The sequence below is a fragment of the Aquarana catesbeiana genome, linkage group LG02 (genome assembly GCF_042186555.1).
Source record: "Aquarana catesbeiana isolate 2022-GZ linkage group LG02, ASM4218655v1, whole genome shotgun sequence".
Classification (NCBI taxonomy): Eukaryota; Metazoa; Chordata; class Amphibia; order Anura; family Ranidae; genus Aquarana; species Aquarana catesbeiana.
Window position 1 is genome coordinate 314,661,600 of NC_133325.1, and position 17,479 is coordinate 314,679,078.

The 17,479-nt window shown below is 42.2% G+C and overlaps 1 protein-coding gene across 4 annotated transcripts in view; it reads left to right on the plus strand.

Annotated features, from left to right (window-relative positions):
* Positions 1-17,479, plus strand: part of UPF3A (UPF3A regulator of nonsense mediated mRNA decay) — a 71,944-nt gene that overhangs the window by 30,416 nt on the left and 24,049 nt on the right. For all 4 annotated transcript variants that reach the window (XM_073614734.1, XM_073614735.1, XM_073614736.1 and 1 more), the window contains exons 4-8: positions 4,130-4,228; positions 7,219-7,329; positions 10,064-10,119; positions 10,209-10,367; positions 11,034-11,191. In XM_073614734.1, the coding sequence (XP_073470835.1) occupies positions 4,130-4,228; positions 7,219-7,329; positions 10,064-10,119; positions 10,209-10,367; positions 11,034-11,191 (583 nt within the window). The remainder of the gene's footprint in view (positions 1-4,129; positions 4,229-7,218; positions 7,330-10,063; positions 10,120-10,208; positions 10,368-11,033; positions 11,192-17,479) is intronic.

Below are 17,479 nucleotides of genomic sequence, written 5' to 3' on the forward strand. Positions count from 1 at the left end.
TTAGTGAATCAGGCTGTAAAGGTCAAAACAAACTGATTGAAAATATCTAGGTGGCCTGTCCTTAGCAATTGCAATTGCAAGGCTCATACTTGACCTTGTAAGACATACACATTTAAAATGCAATCATGAAAATACTCTATGTAACAGCAAGCAAGCAAGTAAACATTTAAAATATATATATAAAAGATACTTTTTTCACATTTTGTTATGTTACAGTCTTATTCCAAAATGGACTAAATTCATGTTTTTCCTTGAAATTCTACGAACAATACCCCATAATGACAACATGAAAGAAGTTTGTTTAAAATCTTTGCAAATTTATTAAAAATAAAAAATCACATGTACATAAGTATTAGTATTAGTATAAGGTGCATCCTATTTCCACTGATCATCCTTGAGATGTTTCTACAAATTGATTGGAGTCCACCTGTGTTATATTCAGTTGATTGGACATGATTTGGAAAGGCACACACCTGTCTATATAAGGTCCCACAGTTAACAGTGCATGTCAGAGCACAAGCCACGCAATTAAGTCCAAGGACATGTCTGTAGACCTCTGAGACAGGATTGTATCGAGGCACATATCTGGGGAAGGGTACAGAAAAATTTCTGCAGCATTGAGGGTCCCAATGAGCACAGTGGCCTCTATCATCTGTAAATGGAAGAAGTTTGGAATCACCAGGTCTCTTCCTACAGTGGGCCGCCCGGTCAAACTGAGCGATGGGGGAGAAGGGCCTTAGTCAATGAGGTGACCAAGAACCCGATGGTCTCTCTGACAGAGCTCCAGCGTTTCTCTGTGGAGAGAGGAGAACCTTCCAGAAGAACTACCATCTCTGCAGCACTCCACCAATCAGGCCTGTATGGTAGAGTGGCCAGACAGAAGCCACTCCTCAGTAAAAGGCACATGACAGCCCACCTGGAGTTTGCCAAAAGGCACCTGAAAGAATCTCAGACCATGAGAAAAAAAAATTCTCTGGTCTGATGAAACAAAGATTGAACTCTTTGGCCTGAATGGCAAGTGTCATGTCTGGAGGAAACCAGGCACCGCTCATCACCTGGCCAATACCATCCCTACAGTGAAGCATGGTGGTGGCAGATGCTGTGGGGATGTTTTTCAGCAGCAGGAACTGGGAGACTGGTCAGAATCTAGGGAAAGATGAATGAAGCAATGTACAGAGACATCCTTGATGAAAACCTGCTACAGAGTGCTCTGGACCTCAGACCGGGGCGAAGGTTCATCTTCCAACAGGACAAAGCACCCTAAGCACACAGCCAAGATAACAAAGGAGTGGCTATGGGACAACTCTGTGAATGTCTTTGAGTGGCCCAGCCAGAGCCCAGACTTGAACCCGATTTAACATCTCTGGAGAGATCTGAAAATGGCTGTGCACCGACGCTCCCCATCCAACCTGATGGAACTTGAGAGGTCCTGCAAAGAAGAATGGGAGAAACTTCCCAAAAATAGGTGTGCCAGGCTTGTTGCATCATACTCAAAAAGACTTAAGGCTGTAATTGGTGCCAGAGGTGCATAAACAAAGTATTAAGCAAAGGCTGTGAATACTTATGCACGTGATTTTTTTCGTTTTTTAATTTTTAATAAATTTGCAAACATTTTAAACAAACTTCTTTCAGGTTGTCATTATGGGGTATTGTTTGTAGAATTTTCAGGGAAATAATGAATTTAATCTATTTTGGAATAAGGATGTAACATAACAAAATATGGGAAAAGTGAAGCGCTGTGAATACTTTCCGGGTGCACTGTATATTGAGGACTTGCTGTTAGTGTGGAGGGGTGACTTTCACAAGTTGGAACAGATGTTGGAATATTTTAATGATAATGACCTAAATCTGTGTTTTTACTACAAAAGGAAAACGCTCAAATAGATTTTCTAGATGTACCTCTAGTAAGAAATAGTTCTACAACCACATTTTTGCAGGCAATACCTTACTGTGAATTTATTAGGATGAGACAAAACTGCTCCTCTGACAGGAGGAGGCAGAAATTGTGCGGATGAGGTAAAAGAAAGTGGTTATCCTTCTTGGTTTATTCATAGAGCAAGAAGGGTAACTTCTGGTAGATCCAGACAAAATCCATTCTCTCAAAAAAAACACAGAAAGAAATCTCGAAGAAAGTGGAAGGATTAACCTTTACTACTACCTTTTCTGTGAAGTATACATATAGTATTGATATAATTAAAAAGAATTTCCCAATTCTGTATGTGGACAAGCATTTGTATTAGATCTCTAAAGAGGATGTAATTTTTCCTAAAGCATCTACGTTTGGTTCGATATTGTAACCTAGTTATTATGATGTAAAGAAGAGACATAAAACTTGTTTGTCCCTCTCATCAGTATTGCCCTGTTGTATGTTGGATGCACTATTTGCCCACTAATGCCCCGTACACACGGTCGGACTTTGTTCGGACATTCCGACAACAAAATCCTAGGATTTTTTCCGACGGATGTTGGCTCAAACTTGTCTTGCATACACACGGTCACACAAAGTTGTCGGAAAATCCGATCGTTCTGAACGCGGTGACGTAAAACACGTACGTCGGGACTATAAACGGGGCAGTGGCCAATAGCTTTCATCTCTTTATTTATTCTGAGCATGCGTGGCACTTTGTCTGTCGGATTTGTGTACACACGATCGGAATTTCCGACAACGGATTTTGTTGTCGGAAAATTTTATATCCTGCTCTCAAACTTTGTGTGTCGGAAAATCCGATGGAAAATGTGTGATGGAGCCTACACACGGTCGGAATTTCCGACAACAAGGTCCTATCACACATTTTCCGTCGGAAAATCCGACCGTGTGTACGGAGCATAAGAGTCAGAACTGGGGATAACTATTGTGATGGTTTTAACCCAGATGCTTATCAGCTATCTAATGTGTCCAAACGCTTCATAGAAGTACATAAAGGTGATATAAGCTCCTTTGTGTATTTTGGGATAGAAAGAGTCAGTTTATCAGATAGAGGTGGTGACTCGCTCAACAAATTGTCAATTTGTCTAAAATGTTTTGGATGCATTGATTGGGCTTGAGGGCATCGGCTGGCCTCAACCATCATTTCGATATGGATTTCTTTCTTAGATAGACTTCCCAGTTGCTCAGTTTTGTTTGCATGATACTTTATGTCCTAACTTGTTACATTTTGTTTAACATCTTATAAGCATATTTTATTGCCATGTACATAATAACAGCATTCCTGTTGTAAGAAAGCAGAAGTGCTATACTTGATGAAAAATTTAATTTTGTTATGTATTTTTTAGAATGATACATACAGATGAATTAGGTTCATTTATCAGAGTCCCCTGTCCCCCTTCCCCCTCTGTTTTTTCAATGGAGGATAAATTTGTGCAACTTTGGATTGTTCAAGTAAGCTATGATTAAGGCTATGTGTGGTCGAAATGCAGTAGAAGAATTCTCTTCTATTTGTGTTTTTACTTTTAGCCCATGGAAGAGTAAACTTAGAAATTTTGAATTTAGGACCGTGTTCATGAGGGCTTTTCTATGCACCTTTGTTTCCCTAGTCAGGAGGATATGTGGGGTTAAGTAGCTAAAAATGTATATTCATTTACCAATAAAGAGCACCTGAACTCTGGAAACTATGCCAAAAAAGCAGGCAGAAGTCAAAGGGTTAGTTACCAGTATTATAGGGTCCCTGAAGCTACTAATTTCCCCATTGACTTACAATGCCTAAATTTGCACTGTTTCTCTGTGTAGAGGAAGCCATCCTGGTAGAGGCACCTGGAGCAGTGGACTTTCTGAGAGACTGTTCTAAGAGCTTGTAGCGTTGCAGTTTATCTTTGGCTTTTTGCAGGAGTGTCTAGGCACAGTCACATACCAGAAAGTGCCCTGCTACTTTTCAAGGTAAATCTTATTAGGCACAATAAACATTTATAGATATTTCCTCTATGATGGCAGAACTCCACTTTGTAAAACAGTTATCGATATATATTTTATCATTTGGCTCTTGCATGAATTGAGGATACATTGATCTCATAGCTAATCTATTCTGTGTACATGAAGTACAAATTCGTATGTCTCTTCTATAACTGTAGGTATGACAGTAAACTAGCACAATATAAACAACTGCCCTAAAAAGGCTGCAATTTGTTCCCACAGGTCAGGAGTATCCTGCTGTTGTTGAATATGCACCTTTTCAAAAAATTTCCAAAAAAAAACTGAAGAAAAAAGACACAAAGGCTGGAAGTATTTTTGAAGGCAAGTACTATTATAAAAGTGGTACAGTTTTTTTTTACATATAAACAACTGCTTTTTATAGATTTCCAAAAGCAAGCACCATACTTTTCTAACACTAACTTTGCAAACTGGCTCTTCTGCTTGTTTAATGTTTCATTGCGTGTTTTCTAAGTATGCCTTACATTTTTGCTGAAAAAATGAATTCAGAGCTAATATGGATAAGTAGATCATAAAATCTACTTATAATTAAAAAAAAAAAAATAGTGTCTATTGAGGGACACAATAATTCTTAGACTGTTGGATTATACTGCCACCTATAGGAGAAATGGACCCTGGCAACAAAAAAAAAGCTGTTGGTCAGCACAGGATAACTCCACTCACAACCATCCTCTGGGAGGAGCTACCTGGTTTAAACAGTAATGCAATATAACACTGTTACTGCTCATTTATTAGTTTAGTAGGTATATTACAGACAGTTGTTTTTCTATTTGTACTTATAGAGATCCCTTCTAAGTGCCCAACTGAAAACTGCTGCACATTTCTATCTGTTATCTCCCACAGTGAGACATGATTGGGGAGTTTAGATTTAAAGTCTCTCCTGGTTAATATACAAATGCTTTCATTGATCCTGGTGTGCAGTTCTTCCTTGCAGCTCCACCTGCCCTGAAACAGATTTCACAGTACTCGTCCCTTTGCGCTCAGTAACTAGTGCAAACTCTTCCAGCTTTGTTTATATTCACTATGTATTCTTTAGTGAGTATGGTATTAGCCAGAGCCCTGTTACAGACCTTCTCTTTCCCTCTAGTATTGTAGTGCATCTCAATGTTATCGGTACTACTTTGCTAAGAACCTGAGGCATGATGGTTGAGGGTGGGGGTATCCTGTGCTAGCCAATGGCTTTTTTGTTTCTAGTGCCCATTTCTCCTGTAAACAGGGCAGTAAAACCCAACAGTCTAAGAATTCCTGGCAAGTACAAAAATGTTTTTTTTTTTTATATATACAGTAGTTTGCATTTCTGTGAGTGCTTGGAATAGCAATTACCTATAGGTTTCAGAAGGTAGTCAGATGTGCATGCAGCAATTGACCATTATTTGACTATCATAGGGCATCCTGCGGAGCACTCTTAAACATAAATGTTTTGTTTGGACAAATCTTCATGTTGGTAATGGGTTAAGGAGAAAGCATTGCTGGCAGATGTAGCTGGCTGAAACCAGTGATTATCTCTTGTCAATGGATAGCTTTAACATAAGCCTTTACTTTGCCCATGGAGGGCAAAGGAGCATTCTCACTTCAATGTCACCCCCATTCACCATATAATCATCATCCCTTCGTTACCCTGCCACTTTGTTTGCTCACCTGAAACAAAAAGAAATACCCTGTACTTCCAGGTATGGGGACCTTTTTGTCCCTGTTCCTACAATGCAGCTCTGGATATATTTGTGGCCAATTGCCAGACCTGTGCTGTCACATGGAAAGAGGAGAGAGTCCTTAACCCCCCCCCATAAGTTTGGACCACTGTGCCTAAAGCTAACACAGGGCTTTTTTCTCTACGCTCCCAAGGGCAAACAGAGAAGTGGGAAAGTGAGGGTAAGGTGAGTAGACGCAACTGGCGGTGGCCAGCATTAAGATAAGCATTAACAGCTGGATAGGCAAAGCACAGGTTCACCTAAATCTTTATTTTTGAAAGACCCACAGTTCAACTATTGTAGCCTTGTATCATTAGGATCACTATCCACTTTACCTTCAGAAATGTAAGTTGTCACCTTATTTTGACTATTTTTCCCAGATTTATACTTGCTTCCCTGGGTGATTTTTGTTAATATTGCAAATAATTTGAAACTTTATAGAAATATGAATTTAAAAATAGGTAAAGCAACAATATATATTTAAGAATAATGATAATAATATCAATTGGTGAGATAACATGGGGACGGGAGAATATCTGGGAATCCCCCTTATTTTAAAGGGGCCTTTAGATTACCATAAGTTCTCACTTTCCCAGCAAACCACCACATTCAGAGTCCCCTGGCAAGACACCCTCCTAATGTTGAGGGCATGTCGCCTGGTATAGTTCAGGGGAAGGGGCCCTATTTAAAATAAGGGTCTGCTAGGAATTTTGGAGGGGACCTCATGCCATTGTTTTCCATTTTTTCATTTCTCCTGCAGGGCATGTGGCCTGGTGTGTTTCAAGAGGGGGGTGAAACAATGCATGCAGCGCCTCCTCTACTGGCCGCCTAGACTGCACAAAAGTCTGGGGTGGATTTTATGTCAAAACTCAAGAAAGAAATGAAAAAAAATTGTGTGGGCCCCCCCAAAATCTATACCAGATTTTTATTCAAAATGACAAGATTCAGTTCCCATAAATTTCAATAGGATTCAGGCGCCATGTTCAGGGTTTGCAAATTTTTCAAGTGTTTTTCAAGCAAATATTTTTCAAAGTGTTTTTCAAGCAAATATCTAGAAAACCAAACTTTGCATGGTTCACTCATCACTGTTGGTGAGATTTCTGCCCTTCATTTCTTAAGTCTGCACACCTGTTGGATCATTTATTAATTTCTTTAATATAGAAAATACAATATACGATACCCAGGTAGGTAGAAATATTGAGGTGGACAGGAAGGTATGGCAAGTAGGCATCAATGGATGAGGACTAATGATATATAAGACACCAGGATCCCACCTGACTCTACCTATAACTAAAATATCACATTGGGTGAACTGATCATTTATGTACTGACTTTGAAACAAAGGGGTTGATTTACTAAAACCGGAGAGTGCAAAATCTGGTGCAGCTGTGCATGGTAGCCAATCTAGCTTCAGCTTGTTCAATTAGCTTTGACAAAAAAAAATTGAAGCTGATTGGTTTCTATTCTGAGCTGCACCAGATTTTGCACTCTCCAGTTTTAGTAAATCAACCCCAAAGTGTCAGTATTTTTATAGGCTTAATGTTTTACATCATTAACAGAATTAATTTGATATTCATATGTTTCACTGCTTTCTTTCTTTTGTAGACTTGGAGTACAAGAAGTTTTTGGAAAACTATTGTGCAGATGAGGAAAAAATCTGTGCAAACCCAGAGACCCTTTTGGGAGAGATTGAAGCAAAGACAAAGGAACTCATTGGTCTGTTCTGCATGTGTGCAGTATGCTCTAGCATCATAGTTAGTTGTGTTGTGTTTGTTAAAAAGGATTATGAGCAGCTATTTAAAGCTTAAGTGCAGGGCCGTTACGGGGGGGGGGAAGGGGCGGATGCCCTGGGCGGGACCATTTACTGGAGGAAGGGGGGCACAGTAGAAGTGCTGGTGTACTGGCTGCGCTACATAGATAACAACAGCATGTGCCGAGTGTGCTCCTGCACCCGGCACAAGCCTGAGACCAGTCCCGTTCTGCCCCTCACTTTGCTTTCATTCGGAGTAATCCCAAAAGCAGGGGCGGACTGTGGGGCGGGAGCGCTGCTCCCTTCAGGAGCTGGGTCTGCTGCAGTCATTATGACAGTCATTATGACATGCAGGAAACCTTCAACTGGCAGCAGATGAATGCCTGTCAGCTCCTGCAGTGGATTTCTCCCCCCCCTCTCCTCTCTGACTCCAGTGTTAATGCGAGTGGCGCTCGCACAGCCAGGCCGCACATCTGCTGCCAGTTGAAGGTTTCCTGCATGTCATAATGACTGTCATAATGACTGCAGCAGACCCAGCTCCTGAAGCGAGCAGCGCTCCCGCCCCACAGTCCGCCCCTGCTTGTATGCTCAGAAAGCTCAGAAAGCTATGCTGGCAAAACTCACAGCACAGCAAGGAGTTGCAGGATGATGTCATACCAGTGCTTGGTCAGCATAGGGAGGGATCTGTGCAGTCACATGCCAATTCTTAGCCAAACATGCTACTCCAGCCCCTCCCCTTTCCACTGCCACCAGATTTGGACAACTTTAAGCAGCAGTTCCAGAGGAGGAGGAAGTGGCTAAAATTACCCCTCTGCTCCTCTGAGTCACAGTGAGTTTTTTTTCCTTTGCTTCAGGAATAGAAAGCAGCAGCATGGATAGTCAGTGATAGGGAGAGGGGCAGCAGCATGGTAGGTTGGTTGTTTAGTGCAGGCAGCAGTGAGAGGGGGGAACAGAATCCGAGGAAGACATGCTCTTGCAGTCTGTTGATGTTCATCCTGACATCGGGCTGTGAAAGATCTTCATCATCAGAGGGACAGAACACAGACTTGCATTCCTTTAAACCAGCAGAAATCCTGTTTCTTACATTAGATCTCTACCTGGGAAAAAAGAATGCAGGGTCTGTGTGTTCTGTCTCTCTGCTTCACCTTAAAGCCTTAGGGCTCATTCACACTTGTTTTGCTTTCTGGGGCTTGACTTGTCAGGCGACTTAGTTGCCCCAGTGTGAACCATGCATAAGTCGCTGATCACCATCAATACCAGTATAAAACATTTTTTCCAGTATTTCCATAGTTTGTAGGCATAGTAGCTTTCACAGTGGGGGGGGGGCGCAGTTTTCCATCTTCGCCCTGGGCACCGGATGACTTTGTCCTGGCACTGCTTAAGTGTAGCTAGGATTAAAAACAGAAAAATCAGCACAAGGGACCAAAAAAAACGTCAGTAGGATTCCTCTTCTTTCAGTCCAAATCTTTCTCTGTCCCTATAAAAAAATGGTGTAAGGCTAATAGGAACTGTGTGATAGTCCAACATGAGCTTTCAGTGTATTGAATAGATTATACATCAACTTCACTTAAAAGTCCATAGTAACAGCATTACATCTTGAAAATCCACTTGTAAGGACACCGCCACCATCACCCAAACACACTGCCTGTTACCCTTAGGTAGATTAAACAAGCCTAGGTATTTTTTTCAATAACCGCTCCTCAGCAGCATGGGGGATAAAAAACTGCAGCTCCTTCAGATAGATACCAGCAAGCCTAGATGCCTCTCAATATTAGCTCCACAACCGCATGGGAATGAGTATAACAGCTCCTCTGCCACATGTAGTACCCGATAGAGAGAAAAAACACTTCATAGTGCAGACATCCTAATCATCTTTTTTTTGAAGAGTTTAAAAGTGGTTACACTCACATTTCAGTAGTTACTAACAGGCAAGCAGAGGAAACGTCCAGTGTTTCAAACAGCAAAATGGCTGCTGCGTCCCAGCACATAAATCGCCTCACACGTCACTGGCTCCTCCCTACACGTTTCGTCATTACTTACGTCGTCAGGGGTGTCCCTGCCTTTACCTCCAACACCATCAACATAATCTTCTAGCAGACGGGGGTTAATACAACTAAGTGGCTGTAACAGGCTCTCATCAAGAGAGCACAACTATGCCTGTCCTTTCCGCCCACCTGCTCCATTCATTAAAGCTGTAATACAACTTCTAAACTACTATAAATGAAAAAGGATCTCTGAATGGAGGACGGGTGGATGATTGATAGCCCCCCCCCCCCATTCAAAGATCCTGTTTCATTCATAGAAGCTGTAAAATTAATAACATTCTCTCTTTACATCAGTAATCTAAATTATCAGCTCTAGCTAGCAGCAGCAACACACACTGACAATATAGCTTCCTGGAGCTCACCTTTTATATAAAGGGGGCTGGGTTGTCCTTTTCTTTAAATTATTGTTTATTTTTGTCAGGTTTGCGATTCGCTCTAACCTGCAACTGGTAACTGACACTAGAATGAGCATATACTTGTCACATAATGGTCGGTCACATAAATTCTGAGCTCTATTGTGATTAACTAAGTGTAAAATATGGTACACCTTGCACACCTTGGAAAGCACTGTCATGTCTTAGTAAAAATAGATATGTGTGAATTTATAATTATATATATTGTCATATGTTTTTACCAACACCAATCTGATTTACAGCAAGAAGAACGACTCCACTTCTTGAGTATATTAAAAATCGAAAGTTGGAAAAACAGGTGAGCCAGACTTAAAGCATGACTGCTAAATCAAGAATTATGTTTTTTTGAAGACGTAACAGTAATAGTTGATTTAAATTGTGTTTTAGAGGATGAGAGAAGAAAAAAGGGAAGAAAGGAGGAGACGTGAGTTGGAAAAAAAGCGTTTAAGGGAAGAAGAAAAAAGAAAAAGGAGAGAAGAAGAAAGGCGTAAAAGAAAGGAGGCAGACAAGCAAAAGAAGCTGTGTGAAAAAGAAATTAGGATCAAGGTGAACAAAAAAATACGAACACTATAAGGCCTCATACACATTACAGCTTAAAAACACCTGTCTTACAGGGAATTTACATTTTTTTCTACCTCCTAACACCCCTTCAATGTTAGCCTATGTGTCCATGCACACATAGGCGTTTACAGTCAGGAGCGTTTAGAGGCAGAAAAAAAAACATCACTTGAACATTCAGCAAGGAGCATTTGGGCAGGGAAAAAACATGTAATCATGCATAAACCCACATAAACATGCGTGTTTGTGCATTATTGCATTCTAATGGCCAGAATAAATTAATATTCTGGACAATAGAATGCGTTAACGACAAACGTGTGCAGACGCACATAAATGCTTGCAAAAAACATGGCTTTTACCAAGTTTTTTTAAGCTGCTTTTCTCCTGTCAGGAGAAAAGTTATCCAAAGGAGCACAATGTGCACGAAGCCCTAAACTACTATTCTACCAATTCTGAAATATAGTTAAAGGATTTAAACATGGAAAACCAAGAACTGTGTTCTAGGAATGCCTGCTGATGAAGAGTAGAAAATTTTGTCCCTAAACCCTAGCAGTTTCTAGCACAATGGTTCCTTTAACAGATCATATTATGAACTCATCTAAATGATCCCTGTTGATTCTGAATTTTTTTACAATAATATATTTCTGATTATAGCTTCTAAAGAAACCTGAAAAGGGTGATGATGTGATTAGTGACAAACAAAAAGAGAAAATAGAAGGAATTGATGTGGAAGAAACAAAATGGGAAAAGTCTACTTCTGGGTCCACTAAGAGTCGAGCCTTTGAAAGCTTTGCGAAGGACTTTAAAGAAAAGTAAGGATTGGTTATATCCCCCCCCCGCCAAGAAAAAAGTAACAAATATCAAAAATAACATTGCAAAAAAAGAAAGAAAGAGAGAAAGAAAGAAATGCAATGAGGCCTTGTTTACACAGGGCATACTGCAGAATACACCCATGTGAGGCTGTGTTTACTTGCACAGGTGTTCCATACATCTCCATGCAGGCAGTCCCATTCAAATCAGTTGGGAAACAGACACAGTGGCTGAATGGACACAGGTGCTACTCTCAGTTTGACATCCGTTTGAGTGCATGTCCCTGAACTTACACTGTTTGCATTCAGGGCCATGCACCCTCACCCAAACAGTTGTCATATTGGGAGCAGTGACTGTGTCCGTGCAGCCGCTGCTTCCCAATTGACATGAATGGAACTGCCTGCATGATGATGCACAGAACACTTGTGCATCTCCATGCTCATAAATGCAGCCTTCACATGGGTGTACTATTTAGTATGCCACATGTGAACGAGGCCTTAGTAGGAATTTAACAAAAATTTTGTAAGTTATTTTGTGCTTATGAGTGCTAATAATGATTGTCATTTTTTTTAGTGAAAACTGTGATTTTTTTCAACATTTGTGCAACTATTGCAGGGCCTGAAAAATCAACTATTGCTGGGATTGTACTGGGGGTCAGTGTGTCCCCAAGTACAATCCCCCTAGGTCAGTCTGACTTGGAGGATTGTACTGGGGGACAGACTGGCCTAGGGGAATTATACTGGGGGGGTAGATTGACCTATGGGGGATTATATTAGGAAACAGACTGACCTGGGGGGATTATACTGGGGGGCAGACTGGTTTAGGAGGATTATATTGGGGATAGATTGACTTGGGGGGGGGGGGGGTTAAACTGTGGGACAAACTGACCTGGGGGGCATAATACTGAAGGACAGATTGACCTGGAGTGAGGGAAGAATTATACTGGGGGACAGGCCAACCTTAGCCCCCCTAATACTTACCCGAGCCCCATATCGATCCAGCGATGTTGCACGAGAGACTTGGCTCCCGCTGCTGTCAAAGTCATTGAGCCAATAAGGAGAGAGGGGGCGGGGCCTGGCAGTGGCTCCATGTCTGAATAAACACACAGAGCTTCGGTTCAGCTCGGGTGCCCCCATAGCAAGCTGCTTGCTGTGGAGGCACTCAACAGGAGGGAGGGGCCAGAAGTGCTGAAGAGGGACCCGAGAAGAAGAGGATATGGGCTATTCTATGCAAAACCACTGTACAGAGCAGGTAAGTATAACATGTTTGCTATTTTAAAAAACAAAAAACAACGAGACCTTAGTATCACTTTAGGCTCGGTTCACACTGAAACCAGCTGCGGATCGCACAGGAACGCTGTGCGTCCCCGTTCTCCGTTTCAGGGATGAATCAGGGCCGAATCTTTGCCTGAACTCAGCCCTGAATAGGACCTACGGACGCACAGTGTTTCTGTGCAGTGCACTCCGCAGCCACCCCGGATATATGTGAACCGGCTCCATAGAGAACCGGTCACATTCTCCTGCTATGCGAATTGAATGCGGGGAAACCTGCATCCAATTTGCATAGGTGTGAACCCAGCCTTAAAGTGATTGTAAAGTCTCGTTTAAAAAAAATAAAATAATAACATATATATTACACTTACCTCCTCTGTGCAGTTGGTTTTGCACAGAGCAGCCCGGCTTTTCGGGTCCCTCTTTGCTGCTCCTGGCTTCTCCCTCCTAACAAGTGCCCCCTCAGCCAGCAACTTTCTATAGGGGCAGCCGAGTTGAGTCAGAGCTCCGTGTATCCTTTCAAAATTGCGCCCACTCATGGAATGGCAACAAACTTTGGCACTTAAAATTATCCATTGGTGACGTTTAAAAATTTCTACAGGTTACCAGTTTTGAGTTACAGAGGAGGTCTAGTGCTAGAATTATTGATCTCGCTCTAACGATCGCGGAAATGCCTCATGTGTGGTTTGAACACCGTTTTCATATGCAGGCATGACTTACAGATGCATTTGCTTCTGTGCGGGAGCTCGATGGGACGGGGCATGCTAAAATTTTATTTATTTATTTTTCTTATTTATTTTACCTTTAATGCCCTGTATACACGGTCGGATTTTCCGACGGAAAAAGTGTGATAGGACCTTGTTGTCGGAAATTCCGACTGTGTGTGGGCTCCATCACACATTTTCCATCGGAAATTTCTAACACACAAAGTTTGAGAGCTTGCTATAACATTTTCCGACAACAAAATCCTTTGTCGGAAATTCCGATCGTCTGTATACAAACCTGACGCACAAAGTGCCACGCATGTTCAGAATAAATTAAGAGATGAAAGCTATTGGCTACTGCCCCGTTTATAATCCCGACGTACGTGTTATATGTCACTGCGTTCAGAACGATCGTATTTTCCGACAACTTTGTGTGACCGTGTGTACGCAAGACAAGTTTGAGCCAACATCCGTTGGAAAAAACCCATGGATTTTGTTGTCGGAATGTCCGATCAATGTCCAAACATGTGTACAGGGCATTATTCTTTATTTTTACACTGTCCTGGGGTCACTTTTATTCCTATTACAAGGAATGTAAACATCCCTTCTAATAGAAAAAAGCATGACAGGACCGCTTAAATGTGAGATCTGGGGTCAAAAAGACCTCAGATCTCATATTTACACTAAAATGCAATAAAAAATAAATTTAAAAAATGATATGTCATTTAAAAAAAAATTCCCCTTTTAGAGCATTGGGCGGAAATGACGTTTGACGTCGCTTCCACCCTCCAATGTTATGGAGCCGAGCGGGGGCCATCTTTCCCTCACTTGGCATCCAGGCAGTGAGGGGAGCGGAATCGTTTCTGCCGCTACCGACGGCTCCAGTAAGCGGCGGAGAAGACTGGTGCGCGGCGTGGGGGCCCTCTCCCACCACCGATAAAAGTGATCTCGCTGCGAATCCGCCGCAGAGACCACTTTTATATCGAAGAGAAACGCATGCCGTTCCTGAAAATACCAGGGTTATGGCAGCTAGCTGCTAACATGACAACGGTATTTAGCGTCAATGTACCGACGTACAAGTACGGCGATTTGCGAGAAGTGGTTAGGATAACCACATTACAACCCCTTTAAGCCCCCCCCACCGTTAACGCAGTTTGGCCATACCCACTGTTCACCACAGCGTGATACTCCTCTACTTGGTGTGCCTAAAGGTGCCCCAGGTCTTTTACCATCCTAGCAATACCCCTAGCACAATGAAAACCAACCCACTCTTCACTGTGGTACACTAAGCACACTGCATTTTTTTTTGTAATCAAATAGGGCCCAACTTACAATATTGCATACAGGCCCAGTGATTTCATAAAATGCCCCTGCAGCCATACACTAGTACAGTAGATTCTTAAATAAACATTTCTACAAACATTTGGCCAAAAATTCTTAATACTCGATTCACTAACTATGAATGAAACAGAATCTCTGAATGGAATGGAGGGGGTGGGGGAATCAATTATCCAGCTGTACGGTTTCTGTGAATGGAGCAGCTAGAAAGAGTAGAAAAGGCAGGTATTGTGGGGCTCTCTTAATGAGACAGCCCCCTAGTTGTATCACCACTTCAAAACCAGGCCAATTTTGCTAGAAAATTTCTCATAACCCCCAAACATTAAATTCTTTTTTATGCAGAGGCTCTGGAGAATAAAATCGTGGATGTTGCAATTTCTTATGCCACTCGATATATGCACAGCGGTTTATCAAATGCAAATTTAAGGAAGAATGCACTTTAATTCATTTTAACCCCCCTGGCGGTATTCCTGAGTGTGGCTCGGGGTGAGATTTCAATACCATTAGCGGTAACCCCAAGCCACACTCGGGATCGCATCGCTGGATCCTGGAAGAGGTTACTTACCTTGTCCCCAGGATACCGCGATGTACTCTCGCTGTGTACGGCGGCCGGATCTTACGCCCGATGCTTTGTGTGCCCTGGTTTCTGTTCCCTGCGAGTGTCGTGACACAGGGGGTGGAACCGGCGGCAAATTCAAACAGTATAAAACACAAAACACTGATACATTGTAATCCTATTGGATTACATTACTAAATAAAATAAAATTGACCTTACTTTATCCCCAGTGCTTAATCCAGTGCCCTTGCCTGCAGTTTTACTGTACTTTCTGTCTGGAAACTGCAGAGCAACCATGGCATCAAAAAAGCGTGCCTCTACCTCAAAAGTGGCTGGAAAACAACGACAGCTATACAGAATCGCTTGCAGAATTGAGTGATAGTGATTCGTGGGGAAGTTTGTCATCAGGCACAGAAAGCGATTTCAGTGATGATCCTGCGACTGTGCCCAGTGATGTGCGGACTTGGTGCTCGATTGACTGCGGTACGGAGCACACAGCACCCCCAAGATTCCCATTTACTGGAGCACCTGGTATCAAAGTGGATGTGGAAGATGACAACCCATTGGCATGCCTCCAACTCTTTTTGACCGATGAGGTTATAGAAAAAATTGTTACGGATACAAATTGGTACCAGGAGCAACAAGCTGCTACGCATCAGAGGTTTGCAAGGAGCAGAAAGTGGGAACCAGTGACCAAAGAGGACATCTGAAAGTTTCTGGGCCTCATAATTCTTTAGGGAGTGGTGGGGAAACCCCTGCAAAAGTGGTATTGGACAACCAACAAATTATTAGCCACTCCTTTTTTTGGCACCGTCATGTCGGAGTACAAATTTTCTCTGATAATGAAATATTTGCACTTTCAAAATAATGAAGAATTTGATGAGACTTCTCATCCAGCACCAAAACTGAAAAAGATTTGAGAGGTATATCAAATTATTCAGAAAAATTTCCAGCAGACCTATGTACCAGATAGAGACATCAGTATCGACGAAAGTCTAATGGCCTACAAAGGAAGACTCAGCTAGATACTGTATATCGTGTCTAATGCTGTGTACACACGGTCGGACTTTTCGACAACAAAGGTCCGACGGTCTTTCCGATAGACTTTCGACTGAGTTACGACGGATTTTCGACAGACTTTCTAACGACCGGACTTGCCTACACACTATCACACCAAAGTCCGACGGATTTGTACGTGATGACGTACGACTAGACTAAAATAAGGAAGTTGGTAGCCAGTAGCCAGTAGCCCTAGCGTCGGTTTTTATCCGTCGGACTAGCATACAGACGAACGGATTTTTCTACAGGACTCGAGTCCGTCAGAAAGATTTGAAGCATGTTCCAAATCTAAAGTCCGTCAGATTGTTGACCAAAAAAGTCCACTGCAGGTCCAATGAAGCCCACACACAGTCGAATTGTCCGCCGGACTTGGTCCGTCGGACCAGTCCTGCCGAAAAGTCCTCTCGTGTGTACGCGCCATAAGAGAGCGCGATTTGGCATAAAATCATTCATGCTCTGTGAATCCAGCACTGGTTACATATAGAATTCAGTCCTTTACATCGGGAAAGGAACCAAATTCAATGTAAGATTCAGTAATTATGGAATGCCAACCGCTTCCGTTCTACTTTGATTGAGCCATTGCTGAATCAGGGATACTGTGTAACCACAGATAATTTTTACACTTCTCCAGAACTCTATAGCCCTGTACACACGGTCGGATTTTCCGATGGAAAATGTGTGATAGGACCTTGTTGTCGGAAATTCCGACCATGTGTGGGCTCCATCACACATTTTCCATCGGAATTTCCAACACACAAAGTTTGAGAGCTTGCTATAAAATTTTCCGACAACAAAATTCATTGTCGGAAATTCCGATCGTGTGTATACAAACCTGACGCACAAAGTGCCACACATGCTCAGAATAAATTAAAAGATGAAAGCTATTGGCTACTGCCCCGTTTATAGTCCCGACGTACGTGTATTACGTCACCGCGTTCAGAACGATCGAATTTTCCAACAACTTTGTGTGACCGTGTGTATGCAAGACAAGTTTGAGCCAACATCCGTCTGAAAAAAATCCATGGATTTTTTTGTCAGAATGTCCGATCAATGTCCGACCGTGTGTAAGAAGAGTTCCTTCTACAGCACAAGAGGATGCATATGGGACCGTTAGAGCTAACTGGCGTGACATGCCGCCAACCTTTGGCAATAAAAAGCTCAAGGCAGGAGAAATAGTTGCCTGGCAGAAAGGCAAAATGATGGCACTGAGGTAGTGTGAGAAAAAGATGTGTGCCTAATGAGTACCATTCACAACACCTCTACTGTCATGGTACAAGTTGTGATGGACTACAACAACACCATGGCAGGTGTTGACAGAGCTGACCAGGCCATGGCTTTTTATCCAGCCATGAGAAAGCAACA